General features: G+C 49.0%; 1 protein-coding gene across 2 annotated transcripts; it reads left to right on the plus strand.

Moving 5' to 3' along the window:
- Window positions 1-481: 481 nt before the first annotated feature.
- Window positions 482-7,955, plus strand: PSMA4 (proteasome 20S subunit alpha 4). Of its 2 annotated transcripts, XM_044917772.1 has the most exons (10): window positions 482-583; window positions 1,757-1,823; window positions 2,547-2,572; window positions 2,800-2,842; window positions 3,243-3,405; window positions 4,580-4,657; window positions 4,965-5,053; window positions 5,513-5,643; window positions 6,344-6,467; window positions 7,571-7,955. In XM_044917772.1, exons 3-10 carry the CDS (start codon window positions 2,570-2,572, stop codon window positions 7,723-7,725), a joined length of 786 nt encoding a protein of 261 aa, XP_044773707.1. In that variant the 5' UTR covers window positions 482-583; window positions 1,757-1,823; window positions 2,547-2,569; the 3' UTR covers window positions 7,726-7,955. The 2 variants fall into 2 exon arrangements, with proteins under 2 accessions (XP_044773707.1, XP_021536291.1); XM_021680616.1 differs by lacking the exon at window positions 1,757-1,823.
- Window positions 7,956-20,159: the final 12,204 nt, after the last annotated feature.

Raw genomic sequence — 20,159 nt, forward strand, 5'->3', positions numbered from 1 at the left:
GGGGGGACTCGTGAGCCGCATCCTAGCTTGCTCCGTGTGTCCGCAGTAAGAGCGGAGGGCAGGTTCAAGAAGGGAGACCCGGAGGCGGGACGCCGGCTCGTCTGATGAGCAGTTAACAGGCCCGCACGACTGCTAGTGTGACCTTCCACACGCAGCACACGGAGTGCGCTGGGAAGCAGCAGAGGAAGTGCCCGGGGGCCAGCACGGGTCACAGGGTCCGCGCGGGAGGACGGCGCGCTGGGCGGTGCCGGCCCCTCCCGGAGCACAGCGTCCTGGCCCGGGACCCTTACGGCCCGAGGGTGAGCGGCCGCCAGGGGCAGGGGGCTCCAGGCGCCGACCCCGCACACACCCCAGGCCGGCGGCTGACCGCACGGACGCACAAGACAGTAATGCCGCCTCCCGCTCGGGTCGCCAGCTCCGGCCCCGCCGCCGGACTTCCGGGCCCGCGACGGCCCCGCCCCCGTGCTCTGCGCACGCGCGAGCGCCATATTGACAGCGGGTGCTCGGCAGTGGTCGTGGCGGCTAGTTTTCTTCCTCGAGGAAAGTCTCGGTTTAGGTCTCCACTCTTCCCTGTGTCCCGCAGGTAAGCCTTTGCCCCTGGGCGCCCGCGGAAGCTTGGCCGCCCTCCCCGCGGGCAGGGGTCGTGAGCGTCGCGGGAGAGTGGTCTCGGCCTGCAGCCGCCACCAAGGCACCGTAGGTGCCATGACTCTGCACCCGCTTCCTCGGCGACAGGCCGGCCGTCGTGGGGCTCGCCTGCCGGGGCGCGCGTCCGGGTCGGCTCGGGGGTCCGGCGCGCTGGTCGGGGCCGGGGCTGGGGTTCAAGCTTGGATCTAGCGCGCACGTCGGGGCCGGGTCCCGGTCCGAGCTGGGATCTAGCGCGCACGTCGGGGCCGGGGCTGAGGTTCGGGCTGGGATCCAACGCTCTCGTCGGGGCCGGGGCTGGGGTCCGAGCTTGGGTCTCGTGCTCTCATCGGAGCCAGGGCTGGGGTCCGAGCTGGGATCTAGCGCTCACGTCGGGGCTGGGGACCGGGCACGGGATTGGGCGCGCACATCTGGGTCGGGGCTGGGGTCGGGGGTTTGGCGAGCACGTCTGGGCGGGGCCCGGGTCCGAGCTTGGACCTAGCGCACAGGTCAGGTGCCGGGCCTGGGATGGGGCGGGGTTGGGGATCAATGACGTCCGGGTCGGGGCTGGGGTCGGGGCATCGGGCTCGTGCGTCCAGGTCGGGGCTTTGGTTGGTTTGGTGCGCACGTCGGGGCTGGGGCCAGGGTCTGGGGCCAGGGTCCGGTCGCACAGGCGGGATGGAGGCGTCCCTTGGGAGGGTCGGTCTCGGAAAGTTGCCCCGCTGGAACTGCACCCGAGGTGCGCAGCGGGGCTTGTGCTCAGGGCCATCCTTACCTTTTCCCTGCCTGTTGTAAGGGCCTCCTAACTGGTTACTTTTTCTTCATTCTCTCTTCAGCCAGTGATCTTACTAAAGGTCATTCAGCTCCTGTGGCTCTTTGGCCCACAGTCTTTCCGTGGAGCCCATTGCTTGAGAGAAAATTCGCAGTTCTTGGGGCGGGAGGCCCTTCAGGGTTGGGGTCTGAGCTTGGATCCCCAGCTTACCTCTCCAGGCTTAATTCCCGGTATTCTGGGATTTAGGAAAATGGGCTTTGCAGTCTGAAGCTTGGCATTTACACTAAATCATGCTGAGCCCCAGTGTTGACTTTTGTAGGAATAGAAATGATGAACTAAGATTACCCCCTGTACCTCCTCTAGGTTGGGACTTCGTATCACTCTGGAGAAAGCCTCAGTCTCTTAACTTGGCATTCAAGGCTTTGCGTGGGTCTGTATACTTACTAAGCGCTCTAGCTTCTTCAGATTTTTTTAACTTTAGCAATTTGTCTCTCGCATTTTAGCCGTCCTGTCCCAGTGCCTTTGAGCAGGCTCTTCTTCCTGCCTGGCTGCTCTCCCGTTCTCCCTTCCTCTGCCGTTCCCCTTAGGCCTAATGGCTCCCAGCCTTATTTCTGCCTCTCGCATCTCTAATTTGAACTTTTTTTTTTTTTTGTATTTGTTTCTTAAAAAATACTTTCTTGATTTTTTTTAAAGTTTATTTATTTGTGAGAGAGTGAGAGCACCCACATGTGAGTGGGGAGGAGGGGCAGAGGGAGGGAGAGAGAATGGAGCCTGACATGGGGCTGGATCCCAGGACCCTGAGATCATGATGTGAAACCAAGAGTCAGACGCCCAATGGACTGTGCCACCCAGGCACCCCTGCTTTCTTGATTTTTCCCCATCCCTCTTCCCACTCTACCCTGGCATCTCTGTTTCCCCATTGCTTTATAACTGTGTGTGTCTGCCTCCCTCACCTGAATACCAGACTGTAAGCTCTGCAGGGAAGGGATTGCTGTTCCCTGTTGTGGTATTCCAGCATCTGGCCTCGTGCCTGCTCTATCGTAAATGTTAGATGAGTGAAGGGAGTGAACCAAACAGATTTTTTTTTAAGTCAGGAAATGCTCCTTAAATTGTAGATCATCGTTTTAATAATGATCTTACTTTCTTTTTACAGGAATTTTATAAAGTTCAGAAAACATGGTGAGTTGATACACATGCCGGTAAGCTGTTGCCTGATAAATCCTATTGCTTGTACCTAGGGACTAGCATGAGAAAATTGGAATGGAGGGAAGAAGAGCTGGCACGGTGTCCTCTTCCTTACCAGTTTCCTCCCGCACACTGAGCTTTGCATGCCAGGATGTTTTATAAGATGAATAGCGGACTTACTTCTGGTGGGTAGGAATCACTTGCCTGTTTTTCCTTTGCAGTCGCGAAGATATGACTCCAGGACAACCATATTTTCTCCAGAAGGTAAAATGGAAATTGTTTAAGCCATCTCAAATTAAAAAATGCCTTTAAATTAGAGTTTGACTTAAAGGGGGGGAAAAAATCTACAGACTTTTTTTTCTTTTTTTCAGTTTTATTATTTAAGTAATCTCTACACCCCACACGGGGCTCAAACCCACAACCCTGAGATCAGGAGTCCCATGCTCTACTGACTGAGCCAGCCAGGCGGCCCTACACACAAACTTTTTTTTTTAATCCTTGCTGAGTTGTTTATGCTTTTTGTACTTTGGACTGATTCTGGTCACCGGGTTGGTTAGGAGCCTCCTCGAGGGTAAAAGTGGGGCTCTTGTGTGTGTCCTGCTAGTGGTGTTGCTGACTGCCGTGGGGGCCCTGGTGCTGCTTACTCACTGCTTGTGTCCTGTAGGTCGCCTGTATCAGGTTGAATACGCCATGGAAGCTATTGGACACGCAGGCACCTGCTTGGGAATTTTAGCAAATGACGGTGTTTTGCTTGCAGCAGAGAGACGCAACATCCACAAGCTTCTTGATGAAGTCTTTTTTTCTGAAAAAATTTATAAGCTGAATGAGTAAGTGAGATCTTCGGGAGGGGAGTGTAAAAATGTCTCACTTTCTCACATAGTGACATCGCACATATTTCGGGAGGGCTATTCCATGTGACATGGTACTTGAAGTGAACAGTTTTTACCTCTGACAATTTTTGCTTCTAATTTATCTTGTTTGAAACCTTGAGGCCCAGGACCATGTGTTACCCTTTTTAAGCACAGAGCCAAGCACTCAGTGGAGAACCTGCGTTGTGTAGTGATAGGAGCCCAGGCTTGGTAGTCACTCAGATTTGGGTGAATTTAGAAGCCGTGTGACCCTACACTGGTTATTTAATGTCTCTGGGTCTCAGCCTACTGGAGTAGTTATGGCAGTTTAGTGAAATAAAATAAATAGAAATAAACTAGCACAGTGTCTGGCTTGTAGCAGGCCCTCAAAGCATTGTTCAGAATGGCTACTCAGGAATTCTGTGGAATTATACTGACTTTTACCAAACCACAGCCTCCCAGAGGTGTGGGGGCAGTTCAGCCGAGCCCTGTGCCCTTGGTGAGGTTTCTGTGACAGTGGGGTGTGTGGGACTTTGTAGCTAGCAGAGAGCAGGGCTTCCTGATTGGACCGTCCCCTAAGCGATGGGCCAGGTACCAGGCTTTTCTGATGGGCTTGTCCGAAGGAGTGCTGTCCCCTCCACGGCGTCACTGTCTCAGGCTTGCCAGGCAGGACAGAGGCTGTTGAGTCTGTGGGAGAGCCAGGGCAGACCAGGGGACGAGGGCAAAGAAAGAAGTGCACCCCTCGTGTGAGCCTAGCCCTGGGCTTCTAGGCAGGCTTGGAAAAGACCCTTCCCGTGGGTGCCCTCCCCTTCACCTCCATCAAGCCAGGCCCCAGGAGGGAGGAGGGCACAGAGGAACCTGTCTTCCTGTCTGGTAAGACCTCTGTTGCCTTTGTTGATGAATCTTGGGATTTCCTTTAGCTTCTTTGTGTTATTCTCTTGCCCCGTTCACAGGGTGGTGATGGTAAACACATCTGTTGAGGAACTTACGGGTGCATTTGTTTATTTTTCATGTGGAATGACATCAAGTTGAAAGTCTATAAAGATGAAACTTCTGTCATTTCTTTAGTAGCTTTGGAGCAAGGGTGGTGTGTTTCTAACTGAACTCACAAACCTCTCCCTGCTTACCGATCAATGTCTTTCTTTTCCTCAAGGGACATGGCCTGCAGCGTGGCAGGTATCACTTCTGATGCTAACGTTCTCACTAATGAGCTGAGGCTCATTGCTCAAAGGTATGGTCATAAACAGCATCACTGAAGATACATACGTTAGTTTCGATGTTTCTAAGAAGTCATTTTTGCAAAGATCAGAGTCATTAAAAAATGTATTAATTGAAAATTAAAGTTTTCTTAAACCAAAGTTTAACGTGTTAACTTCCTTTAAGGATATTAGGGTGTGGCCATGCTCTCCTCCCCTCTTCAAATCACAGGTGGCTGTTAGATTGTCCCTGTGGCACAGATTTATTTTCAGAGGGTATTTTGCTTAGGGTGTGTCTGTGTTTTAGAGAAAACTACTAATATGCCAATTTCTTTATCGTAGGTATTTACTGCAGTATCAGGAACCAATTCCTTGTGAGCAGTTGGTCACAGCACTGTGTGATATCAAACAAGCTTATACACAGTTCGGAGGTACTGAATTTTTTGGACATTGTATTCCAAAAAGTTAAACCATTTTATGGATAATAACCTTTTTGAGATGGTAAGAAGTTGAAAATGAAATAAAACACTTCATAAATCTCTGCTTCCTGAATTAACTGGCTTCCGCTGTGTAGATTGTCATATGTTTTATTAATAGACTGCAGGAAGGCCATAATGCCATTTTCAAATCTGGAAACAAATTGCTTTTTACATAATAATGAAATTCAGCGCTGGTCCTCTGTGTCTTTATTCCCTTTCCTGGCTCTGTCCAAATCCTAGAGACGAAAGTGGGATTTTGGCTGGAGCTTATCTGTGGTGGTCAGAAAACAAAGCAGTTTATGAATGCTTCACTTCAAAGAAGCCTGTAGTCTCCCTCATGGGCTCAGGGAAGCGTGGTGATACTGAATTCAGACTGCTGACATGTTTGGCTGTTTGTTGTTGCTGTTAAAGGAAAACGTCCCTTTGGTGTTTCGTTGCTGTACATCGGCTGGGATAAGCACTATGGCTTTCAGCTCTACCAGAGTGACCCGAGTGGGAATTACGGAGGATGGAAAGCCACATGCATTGGAAACAACAGTGCTGTGAGTATTTTTATGCTGCTATGAAATTGAGCAAAAGATCTGAGAACCACCATGAGTATAAATAATTCTAAAATAGCTGGCGCAACCTTAATGTGATAGGAAGACATCTTGGGTTTCTGCTGGTAACGAAGTTGCAAGCACTGCTCATACTCCTGGGGCTCACTGTCTACGTTTATAATGAAAGAAAATGCTAATTTTCAGTGAGAAGGGTGGAAATAGACGTAGTTATTTTTCATATCCTAGTTCTCAGACCCCTTGACTTCTGTCACGGACCCCTTGCAGGTCTGAAGAGGTCCAGGTTGCAGACCCCATTCATAGAGCATCAACAACCCCCTTGTCACCCCATCCCGTGTCTCCCCTCCCTGCCATCAGAATTGTGTGCGTTGGTTATAATGCCCACAGTGATTTCAGCCGTTATTCTTCTGACCAATCCATATTCCGAAAAAGTGCAGGAATTTTTTTTTTTTAAAGATTTTATTTATTTCTTAGAGAGAGAGAGAGAGAGAGCATGAGAAGGGGGAGGGTCAGAGGGAGAAGCAGACCCCCCGCCGAGCAGGGAGCCCGATGCGGGACTCGATCCCGGGACTCCAGGATCATGACCTGAGCCGAAGACAGTGGCTTAACCAACTGAGCCACCCAGGCGCTCAAAGTGCAGGAATTTAAAGGAAATTCTTAGTTGATTCTCCTTTATGTCTTACAGGCAGCTGTGTCAATGTTAAAACAGGACTACAAAGAAGGAGAAATGACTTTGAAGTCCGCCCTGGCTTTAGCTATCAAAGTCCTAAATAAGACCATGGATGTGAGTAAACTGTCTGCTGAAAAAGGTAATTGGGGTTCACTCCTAATTGGCTCACTTGAGTGAGAGAAGCTGTTGTCCCCCTTCCGTTTGGCTCCTGTGTTCGGCCCTAACGTCTTGTCCGAGTCCATTGAAACAGCAGCCTTATGAATTGAGCGGCCTTATACCTGTTTCCCAAGTGAGGGTGCTAGGCCTTAGTGAGGTTCAGTGCCTTGACCGTAATCCCACCCTACGTTCTGAGCGTCAGGACTTGGGCCTGAATGTTCTTATTGTTCATAGTTAGAGATCTGAGCCATGCTACCTTTAGTTAATAATTGTCTGATCGGCTTCTCGACAGCCTTGTCTGTGTTTGTGTATACACACGGTAATATGCGTGTGGTTATGCATTTATCCGTGTGCTGTAGTGTATCTGAGGGATGACATACGCATGAGTTGTTATAGCCTCTGTTCTTTTGAATCCACCGATCTCTTATGTTATCCCATGTTTGCAATTTTAAATACTTTAAGTTATATGATCATATAAAACAACATTTCTAAATAAGGTTTTCAAAAATTGTGGTCAGTTAATGGATCGATTTAGTTTAGGATAATTTAGCTCCTGGTGTTCCTTAGAAAACACAGTCGACTTGCAGACTGTCCTGTCTTGTACTTCTCCCTAATTTCAAGGAGGCAGTACTGTTTCCCCTGCTCAAAAAATTCCTTTTCGTTTGGTATTAGTTTACCACTTGTCTGTGGTCATGGAAGCTGCTTTCATGCCTTTGTTTTGAAGAGCTTTCGAAGTCCGTGAAAAAGGCATGTGATCTGACTGCGCCTTCAGGGGCCCCCACGAGGACATGGAGGTTCCTTCTGGTCCTCGCAGCCAATGGCAGGCCAGCTAGAGCCAGGGGTTGGTGTGCTTTTTGCAGGAAAGTGACAGACTGGCGAGTCGGAGGTTGGGATGGGTGAGAGAGACACGTAAGTAGGAGTGTCGCTAGGAGGTGACAGGATGGAAGGTCGTCTTCACTGTCGGAGTAGCTGTGAGCTGCACGCAGCACCAAGCCCGGGAGCGTGGGGAGCCTGGGCTCCAGGGGGAGCTGGGACTGTTGTTTGCCCGGTGTGTCCGCCCCGTAACGTGCGTGTGCTCCCTTGCAGTGGAGATTGCCACCCTAACAAGAGAGAACGGGAAGACGGCCATCAGAGTCCTCAAACAGAAAGAAGTGGAGCAGCTGATCAAAAACCATGAGGAGGAAGAAGCGAAAGCCGAGCGGGAGAAGAAGGAAAAAGAGCAGAAAGAGAAGGATAAATAGAAGGAGAACCCAGGGCTTTTGTAGCTCACGTGGGGCCATTTCAGAGTCCTCGCCATCCTTCTTTGCACCCTGAGAAAGCCCTCACTTGTTCTCGCTTGTGTGGGGAGACGTGGGTGGCACCAACTGCATCGAGTCCTTGCCGTCTCTGTCCACTTGAATCCTGTAGCGGCGATGATTGGTCGTGGGCACCCTCGTCCCTCCTTGTTTTGGGTAATAAAACTTGGAAAGAATGGAGGTGGTGAAGGAAGAGAGTGCCTGTGGCAGGAATCGCCAATGGCCCCGGGATCAGTAAGGGCCACGGTCTCCCCGTGAGTTAGGTGCCCCATGGCGGCCCTCGTGCTTCCTGTCCATGAGCTGTGGCGGTTGGCGTGGTGCTCGCTCCGTAAAAAGAAGGGTGGGGATTGCGCGCTCAGGCTTTCCCTTGCTGGTGTCCCCCTTCTGTTTGGAGCAGACTAGAGCCGTCCTCTTCTCGGTGTCTGGCAGGGTAGACTCCAGGGACGCAGGGGCCCCTGTCCTGTCCTCGGTGTTGATGGGTTCACACTGGACTGGAAGTGTGTGTGCATGCCTGCATGTACGTGCACGTCCGTGAGTGGTTAACGACACATGGAAGGCCTAACTAAGTGAAACCCTATGTACCCACCACCCCGCTTCGGAAACAGCACTTTTGAAGCCCCCTGGGTGTCCCTTTCCCACGTCTTCCTGTCCACGGTGCTTACACTCTGGTTTCCTGTCCCCCGTTCCTCTCACTAAGGCGGGTGGGTGACCCGGCTCCGTCCACAGGGATCTGTCTGAGGATGAAGGTGAGGGCCAGGCCAGGCCGGAGCTGGGGCGGGGGTGTGAGCAAGGCAGGCTGAGGATCTTGCCGCTGAGACAGGCCGCCCACAGCCCAAGCTGAGACGTTATGGTCAAGCGGAAAAGTGGAACCAAAGAGAATAGATTTGACTAGAGGGAGCTCCTCTGCTGAGTCTGGCTGTCATTATGATTGAGTCAGTCCCCTTTGCCAGAAGATGTAGGGCTGTGCTCTGTAGAGTGTGAGCCCGGCCTGCTGCAGGACCATGTGGGAGTCGGCCCTCCTGTGCCCCACAGCCTGGGTGCAGGAGACGCCAAAGCTCCCCAGGTGATTCTCAAACTTGGAGACGCATTAGAAACACGCGGAGCTTGTTAGCACGTCTGGGTTGCAGGGGTGGTGTGTGCGTGCCCGCCCCACTGCTCGTGTTCCTGCCCAGGTCTGTTTTCAAGCCCCTTTGACATAGTGCTTTTTTAATCCAAATGTCCTTTTCCCTGTACAGCTGGTTGCCATTACTCCTAATAGCTGTGTTCTGTAGAATCGTCACGAACACTGAGCGAATACTGATCTGTGGCTCAGGGGGAATGAATACCAGGTCAGGTTCCTAAGAGCCTCTGGCCACATTTTGCTCAACCGATCAATGTGTGACCTTGTTTGCTGTGTGTTTCTGTTTAAAGACATCTTATTTAACGTGCGCTGGTAACTCATTAATCTTGAGCTCATGGCCAACAACGGTGACCCGCCGAAACAGTCTGACACACACATCTCAGTCTGGAGGGGCACTAGCCAGCACTTCTGCCTTGAGCTTAGGCGGAATCACAAAGATGTGAAAAATAGGCACAAAACAGACCGAAAGAAGAACGCTGTTGACAGTATGGGCTGAAACGAGGAGGCAGGGTTCTGCTCTGATCCTGGCTGGGAGCGTGCGCACCTGCGCCCGTCCACAGGGACCACAAAGGTCCCGTCCGTGTTGGCGTGGGGCTGGCTACAAGCAAATTTGCAAACACAGAATCTGAATGGTGAGGATCGGCTGCACGTGGTCACATGACCCTTCGGGTCTCGCTCTGCACGGAAGTGGAGGTAGACGGAGAAGTGAGCTGTCTGTCTCCAGAATAGAGTCTGAGCCTTGGCCCCCACAGTCTCTCAGAAGGACTGTTAGCCAGCCTGGTGCAGGGTCCTCCCTTCAGGCCGTCCTCAACACAGCAGCCAGAGGGCGCTCTCCCAGCGTAGGCTGGCCGGCCACCCTTCCTGCCCAGGGAAAGCCAAGTCCTTTACTCTGGTTTACAGGGGCCCCCACTGCTACCTTCTCTTCCACCAGGTGCTCATCCGAATGAGCCTTCTTGTTCCTTGAAATACCAGGCTGCTTCCACCCCAGGGCCTTTGTACGTGCCAGTCCCCCTACCTTGAGAATGCTCATCCCTGGGAGTGTCTGCACTGCCCACTCCACCATGTTCCAGTGTCACCTTGTTTGGGCCACTGCCCCAGGCACGCACCCTCCCTAACCCTGTGGGGTGTTTCTCCAAGCCCCCCCTCACCACCTGGTACATCTGCCTACTGTCCCAGCATCAAGAACAGAAACGGGCACGTATTAGGCTTCTGATACTGAGGAATGAGTGAGTGGTTGTCCTTGATATGCTGAAGTGAAATCCTGAAATACACCCCCTTCCCATCCAGGGAGTAGAACTGGTGGGTTTGCTGTATTCTGACCACCCCTTGAGCACTTGCCTAAAGTCACAACAACTGTAGAAGCTGGGGGATGAGAGCCTAGTGCATTTTCCCACCACATCTGGAGCAATTATTCAGGACTTCATCCTAATGATGGAAAAATCTCAACATATTCACCTTTTTAAAAAAAGATTTTATTTGACAGAGCGAGCACAAGCGGGGGAGAGGGGCAGAGAGAGAAGCAGACTCCCCGCTGAGCAGGGAGCCTGATGCGGTATTGGGACCCTGGGATCATGACCTGAGCCGAAGGCAGACCCTCAACCGACTGAGCCACCCAAGTGCCCCTAAGATTTTTTTACTATTTTAGGTCCTCTCTACAACCAATGTGGGGTTTGAACTCACAACTCAAAGAGTCACATGCCCCACTGACTCAGCCAGCCAGGTGCCGCTGACCCTTTTGTTGAAATAATGTCATGCTGGGGGAAAAGTAAAAACTGGGGGTGGGGGGGGGCTGCCCTAACTGGTTTCTTCCTTGCTCCAAGGCTGTGTCTAGCCTAGATTCTCCCCAGCCCCTTTGCTCCCTCTGCCCTGTGGCGTATTTGTAGCTCTGGGTTGCAGGGTGTTGCCTGGTGCATCCTGAAGGGAGCTTAGCAATCCTCATCTGAACCTGGGCTCTTTCCAACGGGGGCACGGCTGGGGCAGGAGCACCTTGATGGGCAGAAGTAGGAAAGCAAAGAGCTAAAAGGTTGAAATCTTGCATCGATTTCATTTGGGCGAGTTACAAATCATGTTTTAAAAATGACTTGTGGGGAAAAAAAATCAGGTGTTCCTGTGTATAATTTTACTTCTGGAGTTTCTCTCTTTTTTTTTAAAATTTAAAAAAAAATTTTTTTTTCTTATGTTAATCCCCATACATTACATCATTAGTTTTAGATGTCATGTTCCATGATTCATTGTTTGTGCATAACACCCAGTGCTCCATGCAGAATGTGCCCTCCTCAATACCCACCACCAGGCTAACCCATCCTCTCACCCCCCTCCCCTCTAGAAACCTGTTTGTTTTTCAGAGTCCATCGTCTCTCATGGTTCGTCTACCCCTCCGAGTTCCCCCCCTTCATTCTTCCCCTCCCGCTACCTTCTTCTTCTTCTTTTTTTTTTTTTCTTAACATATATTGCATTATTTGTTTCAGAGGTACAGATCTGAGATTCAACAGTCTTGCACAATTCACAGCGCTTACTTCTGGAGTTTCTCTTAATCAGAAAATAAGCAAGACTTGAATTTCTAGTCTAGCGCTTTGAAAGTTCCATGAAAGTATTTGTTAGCAATGCAAAAATATTCCACGTTCTGGGGGGAAAAAGCCAGAAAGTAGATTCATTTCTGTTCCTATTTATCATGTTCCTGGTAATTTTAGGTGATGGCAATTTGTGGCTGAGCAAGACATGTTCTCAGTTATTACTGTGCAGGAAGGGCAGGGCTGTAATCAACTACTTGCTACTGTGGACACGTGCTGGACCCCCGGTGGCCGCGAACTGCGGCTCGGGAGCGAAGGCCTGGCAGTGGGGCAGCCTCACATATTTATGGAAAGCCTGTAGCTGAGCCCAGCTGGAGCATAGCTTGTCGGGGGAAGACGGTTAAGGACAGGAGATGGGGTTGGAAATGAACGCTGAAGAGACCAGACAGCTTTGCAGACCATGTGCCCTGTGCTCTGTGCCATGCAGGAGCTGCTGAGATTTTTTATTTTTTATTTCTTTTAATTATTTATTTGAGAGGGAGCATGGGGGGCGCAGAGGGAGAAGCAGACTCCCCACTGAGCATGGATCCCCACACGGGGCTTGATCCCAGGACCCTGAGATCATGACCGGAGCCAAAATCAAAAGTCGGACGCTCCACCAACTGAGCCCCCCAGGCGCCCCAGATTTTGAGTGAATGAGGGAAAGGAGTACGCCCTAACTCGAGTCCGGAAGCTGGATTGCTGGGAGGAGGCAAGGTGGGGAGACCAGCTGGGAGTCTCCAGAAATGGAAGGTTGAGGGTCTCAGTGGTAAAGGGAACGGAGGAGGGCAGCTCCCCGGAGTGAGGGGTGAGAGGAGCAGGAAAGCTGGACCAGGGCCTCTCACTCAGAGGGGAGTTAAAAAGGCATTACGAACATGATGAGCAGGGCCTGGGCGGCTCAGTCAGTGAAGCGTCTGACTCTTGGTTTCGGCTCAGGTCATGATCTCACGGTTGTGGGATTGAGCCCCACGTCGGGCTCCGCGCTCAGGGCAGAGTCTGCTTCAGATTCTGTCTGCCTCCCCGCTCGTGCATGCACTCTCTCAAATAAATAACACTCTTGAAAAAAACATGATGAGCTACTCCTAAAATTTTCTAACATCTTTTTTGTTGTTTTGGCCTGGTAGGGAAGAACTTGATAACAGTGCACATCACCCAGTGAAGTAATCCATGTCACATGCTTTTTTCCCCCTTTCTCTTCCAGATATTCTTCTTTCGTATTATTTTGTGCTCTGTCTGCCCATGTCCTTGCCCAGAGTCCTGTCACGGCACTTAGAAAAGTCACTTATGAGTTCCTGGTCATCTGTGTCCCAGTGTCTTCTCCTTTTAGCATTTGCATTTTTGTTTTTAATGCTGATAATTGAAGGTTTTTTTGTGTTTTTGTAGGCAAAGTTATGAGTCATTTACATTTTTTGTTGTTAGTATAATACATATAAAGATACCCTCATGCCAAAGTATATAAACATTCTATACAAAAACACTAATTTGAAAAGATATATGCACCCCAGTGTTTATTGCAACATTTTCAACAATAGCCAAACTAAGGAAGGAGCCCAATAAAGAAGATGTGATACACACACACACACACACACACACACACACACACACACACAATGGAATATTACTCAGCCATCAAAAAGAATGAATACTTACCGTTTGCAGTGACATGGATGGAAGTAGAGAGTATGATGCTAAGTGAAATAAGTCAGTCAGAGAAAGACAAATACCATATGACTTCACTCATATGTGGAATTTAAGAAGCAAAATAAACAAAAAAGAGAAACCAAGAAACAGACTCTTACCTACAGAGGACACATTGCTGGTCACCAGAGGGGAGGAGGTGGGGGGGGCGGGGGAGACAGGTGATGGGGTTGAAGGAGGACACCTGTCGTGATGAGCAGTGGGTGATGTGTGGAAGTGTCAAGTCGCTAGATTGTGCACCTGAAGCTAATATCACACTATATGTTAACTATACTGGAATTACAATTTTTAAAAAGTATATAGACTTTCTTCTAGTAAATTTGTGGTTTCATCATGCATAATTTAAAAAATATAGTTGGTAAACATAAAAAATATAATTGGTATCTATTTTTAAAAGTCAGGATTGCAATTAATCATGCAACCTTAATTCGGTCGTTCAGACTAATGTTCTTGAATGAATCCGGAATTAGATAAAATGAAATAGTTACTTACCTTTCTTTCGTCACAGCTTTATTGAGACATAATTATTATATACCTCACAGTTGAACCCGTCGAAAGCACACACTCGGTGGCTTTAGTGAGTTTTCACAGCTGTGCAGCCGACACCAGGTTTTAGAACGCTCCCACTTTCCCAAACAGAAGCCGCGTCCCACTTGGCCGTCACCCCAGCGCCCCCGGCCCCGGGCACCCGGCCCGCGCAGGTTTGCCTGTCATGGATGTGTCATGGCGTGCGGTCCACAAGCCACCACGCGGTCACCCGCGAGCGGCGTCTCCCCAAGCGTCATGTCATCAAGGTGCCTCGCGGCCCAGCGCGTGCAGGCAGGTCACAGCTACGGGGTAAGAGAAACAACGGCCGGAATCTATTGTTTTTATTGCTGAAGAATACCCCGTTGTGTGCTCGCACTGCGTGGTGGACGTGAGGGTGGTTCCGTTTGGGGGCTCTCACGAGTGGCACCGTCACGAATGCTCATGCACAGACTTCGTTCCTCTGGGGCGAGTCCCCAAGTGGGGTTGCTGGGTCATATCTTGGTTTATTTTTAATCCGTCTTCGTGCTAGACATTCCTATTAGCGATTCAGATTTTAAAAGGAGTCTACTTTCCCCTATTTTCTCCTAAAAGAGCCCAGTATAAGTGGAAACCGGATTGAGTCCTGAGTGAGTGTATATGAATTTGTTAGTTACCATTGAAGTAGGCCTCACGGTTGGAGAGGACCTTTGATTCCTTTCATGTTGGCAGGAAGAATCTCTTCTCTAAGGGCCTTTATCCCGAACACTAGGACAGGACGAGTCTTTGATTCTATACCTAAGGGCCTTATATAATAACATTCTCTGAAAAATTCCAAATCGTACAGGATGGGAGAATCCAGGATAAATTTTCTCCTGGGTCCCGAACAATCCAGTAACTTACTTTTTTCTGATGATAAAGCAGTATGTGCTCACTTTGGGAAATACACAAGAGATGAAATCAAAATCTCCCATACGAGCTTGCCCGGCCACTGTGCCCTTCTGTCAGTGGCCCGGATGCTGAATAAGTCTACTGGTAGACCTTGGCAAATTACAGCCCATTTGTTTAAACATAGTTTCAAAGGAGAAATTAAAATATGTATTTTTCCTTCTCATTGCTTCCCGAAAGTATTTTGAAGCCTTGAAGCCTTAGAAAACCCTTTCTCAAATAGCAGAGCAGAAAGTGTTGTTTGTGGGGCAAACTGTGTGTGTCAGTGACTTCATGTTTGCTAACCCTCACAGTCACCTTCTAAAACGTTTGTTATAATGACAGCACTCACTTGCCGAGGGCCTAGGATGTGCTTGGTGATTCAGAGGCATCTTTCCGTTATGTGGTTGAGAAAACCAAAGCTCAGAGAAGGTGAGTGATGTGTGCCAGTCCCCTGGGTGCCTCTGCTCCCGTGTGGGCTGTCCTGCCTTCCACGAGGCCTCCCGCACCTGTCTCCCGGCACGCATGGCTTCCCATCGGGGAATTTCACACATTTATAGGGACAATAATGAAGCTTGAGCTTGAGCACCCCTCACTGGCATGGCCCCATCCAAGGGCCCCGGAAGGACTCTAACGACGTGTTCTTATGTTCCTGTGCTTAGGGTTTGCGAGAGGGAGATGTTTAGCTGCAGCTGGTAAGTCCTGCTGTCTGTTCCCACACCCACTTCCCCTCAATTTGGAGGTCTTTGGAGGGGTCGCGGCTGTGATGTGGGCCGTGGGCCCTGAGGTGATTGTTGATCATCCCAGTGTAGGAATGGCTTCCTGGGCATTTCCTTCCAAACACTATTCCAGCTAACCCGGCGTCAGGCCAGGGAGGTGTGGGAACGGAAGCTGCGTGGTGCCCGTCGTTGGAAGACAAACAAGGCTCGACATGGGTGGAGTCAGAATCCAGTCTTCAGACGTGCAGAATTATAAGCTGAAGATTCAGCTCTCAAGGCCAAAAAGGCGGGAGAAAAAGTACTACACACATGTGTCAGTTTATCAAACCATGGTTTTCTAGATACTGCAATATTTGTCCACTTTTAAAAAATGAGTAGTTTGTTGAGTCTTATTAAGTTACGAGGACCCCCACCCAAATAATATAAGAATCTTCACTACAAACCTGTCACTGATGTCCACTGTCCTGAGAAGGAAGTCCATGCTCTCCAACCAGGCCTCACCCCACTCCCTGCATCTTGACGACTCTTCTCTGTCCTTCCTCACAAAGCTCTCTTCTACCTCAGAGCTGCACCCGAGCTGCCTCCCTTTATCTGGAATGCCCCGCCCCCCGGTGTGACTGGTGCTTTCTCTGTCTCCTAGCTCAGGCCACCGCCCCAGGAAGGCATTTTCTGACCCCCTCCCCATCACTTTCTATTTATTTCTTCAAGAATTCTTAGCAAATTCTGAAACTATCTTGTTTATTCTCTGCTTTCCTCCCCTAGGCATTAAGTTCTGTCTTGTTTGCTGCATCATCCCAGGAACTGGGCATATGGTTGATTCTCAAATAGCTGTTGAATGAATAGCTGGGAAGTGACAGCAAGATTCCAAACTCATGTTTATTTGACATCAAAGACCAAAGGCTGTGTACTTCCCAATAGGCTGCCATTGTTTCCCAGTCTGTTATCCCACAGAGCACTGGGGAGATCAGACGTGCATCAGAAGTACAACAGGCAAGTTCAACTCTGGTTCCCTGATGACAAGAAGATCATATGCAATCAAGGATCAAAATGTCCTTTGGCATGCAGATGGCCTCAAGTATTCCTTAGTGTGCAAGAAATGGAAAACACCTGAAATTAATCAGGCACGTTCTAGAAGAGCAAGGGAAGATTGCAACTCAGGTGAGACAGCTGTGGAACTGGACGTTACCAAACGATTTCCAATTGTCAGAGACTTGGCTCAGGTGGCGTGGAATTAGGTTAAAGATAATCAATTCTCTGGGACAATCAATGTCGTATATTACTCTAACCCTCAGAGGGAGCTCTTTGTGTTGCTGAAAGATGCTCATCTGGTCTTGCTTCTTAGCCATAAAAAAACTTGACATCAATTAGTATTGCACAGGAACTGAAGCTGGATGAGAACCCTTGCTAAATAAATTAGAGTGGATAATTAGAGCAGATTCCCAAACGTACAAGAGAAACAGCTCCAGTTTTGTCTCATCTTATCCTCCCTTCCATAAAAGCATTATGTGGCAGTGTACAAATTACAAATGGAAATCTATTTAATTTTGAATTTTTTGTGTGCTTTTTTTTGAGTTTCAGAATTTCATAATATCCCTTGATTGGAGTGGGAGTAATCTGGGAACAATTAAATTGGCAATCATTAAATTAAATTCTAAAATGGCAGTCCTCCTGCTGGGTGTGCAGCCACAAATTTCTGGAGCATCTGTGGTCCATACCCGCAGTATAATTTATCCTTTGAACTTACTTTTGATGTATGTAGCAGTGTCTGAATATCTCTCAGTTCCAGAATAGAAAGTGAGTGACGTCCATTTGTGTGTTTGGTAAGAACACTTAAATTCTACCTTTTGCACAGAATCGAACACTTACAATTGTGTCTTGCAGACATTAAAACAGGGGCATAAATGTCTTTTATAAATTATACTAGTGGGCTATCTATGAACAACAGGTAACTTAATGCAATAAATATTTATGTATCATAGGTTGTGTTTACTTAGTGCAAATGTTGAGCTTTTGCATATTAAGTAATTGCAAATCTGGAGAAGAAATTTACAGAAATCCATATTTGTTTTTTTTTTACTGTAGAAATTTCTATGCGTTAGCAGCTTTATTGAGATAGCATCAACACATACGTCTAATAAATGTGCACATTGTGACATGATCACCACAATCAAGCTAATTAACATATCTAGGACCTCCACATAACTACCTGTGTGTGTGTGTGTGTTGAGATTTAATTAAGATCTATCCTTTTGTATTGTTTCTGTTTGTTTTAAAGGAAAAATTCTTTCATGATGTGATGTCCCAGGTGTAAAAGCTTTGGACATTTCGGGGGGCATGGGTAACTGCACTGCACTTTTAGGTGGGAAACTATATCTTTATTTGTAACAAGTGCTGATATTTGTCACATTATAATTTACTCTGTTTTGTAGTGAATTGCCATTTCCTTGTTCACTTGTGTTTTTCTCTTGGTCATTGGGTCTATGATGTTGTGATATAGATACGCTATTACTGAGACAGCTCAGTTATGTATATGGTTTATATTTTCGTGATATGTGATTTTTATGCACTACTACTTAACTATTACAATCCAATAAAAATATGGCCAATTAATTTTCTTTCTTGAAGCTCTGTGCATTAAAATATGTCTGCCCTTTTACATTTTGATTAGGCATTGAAACAGCCCCTGAAAAAGACCTTTTCTTCTTGTATCATTTCTTTTGAAGGACTGAATTTTAATACCCTATCAATACTTGCTTTTTTTGCTTTGATCTGTGAAAACGCATTTAATTTCAGCAGTAAAATTGACAGCATCCATTTTTATCTTTAATTAACTTTTCAGTTTGGCTTTCATCTTAAAGGCTCACAGCAGAATTTATCACCAAACTACAATGGAAATGCTGAATGGGAGATTCGAGAATCTGCCTGGCTCTGCATTTAGCCCAGTTGACCCCATTATAAGAAAGGAAGTGAACGAGGTCGGTATGCGAGACCACGCATTTGGTCACTCCACTCCCAGACGACCATGGTTATCTGACTCCAGAACCCCCCCCCCCCGCCCCCCCGCTGTGCTCGCTTTTCACTGCAAAGCACCAGCTGCCCTTTGCTTAAGGGTTCTGTAAGTGAGCACATCAGAGAGCAATTGCCCCATCCAGGATGATGCCTGCCACCACCCGATGCAACGGGCCTGTGGCAGAGCCTCTACGGGCTTCCTCTTCTGCCTCCAGGTTTGTTTTTTTTTTTAAAGATTTTATTTATTTATTTGACAGAGAGAGACACAGCGAGAGAGGGAATACAAGCAGGGGGAGTGGGAGAGGGAGAAGCAGGCTCCCCACAGAGCAGGGAGCCCGATGTGGGACTCGATCCTAGGACCCTGGGATCATGACCTGAGCCGAAGGCAGTCGCTCAACCGACTGAGCCACCCAGGCGCCCCTGCCTCCAGGTTTTAAGGCACCACTTAAAAAGTAAAATAGGACGAAATCAGAGAGGGAGACAAACCACAAGAGAGGGTTGCTGGGGGGGAAGGGGGGGGGGGGATGGGGGTAACGGGGATGGGCATGAAGGAGGGCACGTGATGTGATGAGCACTGGGTGTTACACGCAACTGATGAATCACTGACCTCTACCTCTGAAACCAATAATACACTATACGTTAATTAATTGAATTTAAATTAAAAAAGATTAAGGGTGGGGCCCAAAGAGAGCTTTTGCTCAGAATGGTTGTCTCTGAAGCCAGGCCGCCTGGGTTTGAGTCCCTGCTCACCATTTTCAGCTCACTGTCTCTGAGATCTGGGGCAAACTACCCAACATTCATTTATTCATGCAGTAAACATTCTGAGCATCGACTGGTGCTCCATACGCTGGGCGCACCCCCGTGAATAACGCAGACACAGCTTCTGCCCTTCGGGAGCGAGTGTTCCACGGGAGGAATCACATACGGAAGGGTGTGTAATAACAAACCGCGACATGTGCTAAGAGGAGGGGACAGTGCAGAGTGTCACGGGCAGAGGGAGAGGAGGACCCAACGTATATGGCCGGTTTGTGTCTGAGGAGGTGACGGGAATCAGGCAGAACAGGGAAGGTGGGGTAGGGAGAGAAAGGGCAGGCAGGGGAGCAGTTTTGGGAAGGCCCGTGGACAGGACTGCAGCTGGGACAGCCGGAAGGCAGGTCACGGGAGGGGTGGCGTGGTGCCCGTGAGGGCAGCAGGGCTACTCTGAGGACCCTGGCACGGACTTGGGCTTTGGCTCCTGTGTTCGCACACTCAGGCTGCCTTCTGCAGAATGTGCTGGGGCGTGCAGGGCAGCAGCCTACGTTGGAGATGAGCAGGACCGTGCCTACAGCAGTAGGAGGGAGGGGTAGGTACAGCTTCAAGGTGTCGTCAAGGTGACTACCCTGGGAGGGGCGTTGGATGTGGCGAGCGAGGCAGGGTGGGGAACCGGGCATGTGGTGTTTAGCTTGAGGAGGTAGTTGGATGGTAGTGCCACTGACTGAGATAGGAAGAGCAGAGGACACGATGGTTTGGGACTTACTAAGCGCCAGGTCCAAGTGACAATGTCGTCACTTACCCAGGGGGACACACTGGGGCTCCGAGGTGAGATCAGCACCCGCGTGTGCATCTGCTCATTGCCAGTATGTGGGAGACACCTCACTGCATACAATCAGAGTGTGGAGTCTGAGCAGGTGGAATTCCCAGCATCAGTCTGGGCAGAAGAGAGCGGAGGACGGGGCAGCTCGAGGGGAACACAAACCCTGCCCCTGTCGAGAGTGAATGGGCTTGAGATCGAATGGGCTCGTGTATTTATTTATTTATTTATTTTTATTTTTAAAGATTTTATTTATTTTTTTTTTTAGAGAGCGAGCGAGAGAG

Source organism: Neomonachus schauinslandi, chromosome 9, assembly GCF_002201575.2.
Source record: "Neomonachus schauinslandi chromosome 9, ASM220157v2, whole genome shotgun sequence".
NCBI classification, from domain to species: Eukaryota; Metazoa; Chordata; class Mammalia; order Carnivora; family Phocidae; genus Neomonachus; species Neomonachus schauinslandi.

What these genes read in the sequence shown, in the direction of transcription:
- PSMA4 (XM_044917772.1), top strand. An exon ending in GCATTGGAAACAACAGTGCT is followed by an intron (nt 5,644 to 6,343) that starts GTGAGTATTTTT and finishes TATGTCTTACAG; the next exon opens with GCAGCTGTGTCAATGTTAAA. An exon ending in TAAACTGTCTGCTGAAAAAG is followed by an intron (nt 6,468 to 7,570) that starts GTAATTGGGGTT and finishes GCTCCCTTGCAG; the next exon opens with TGGAGATTGCCACCCTAACA.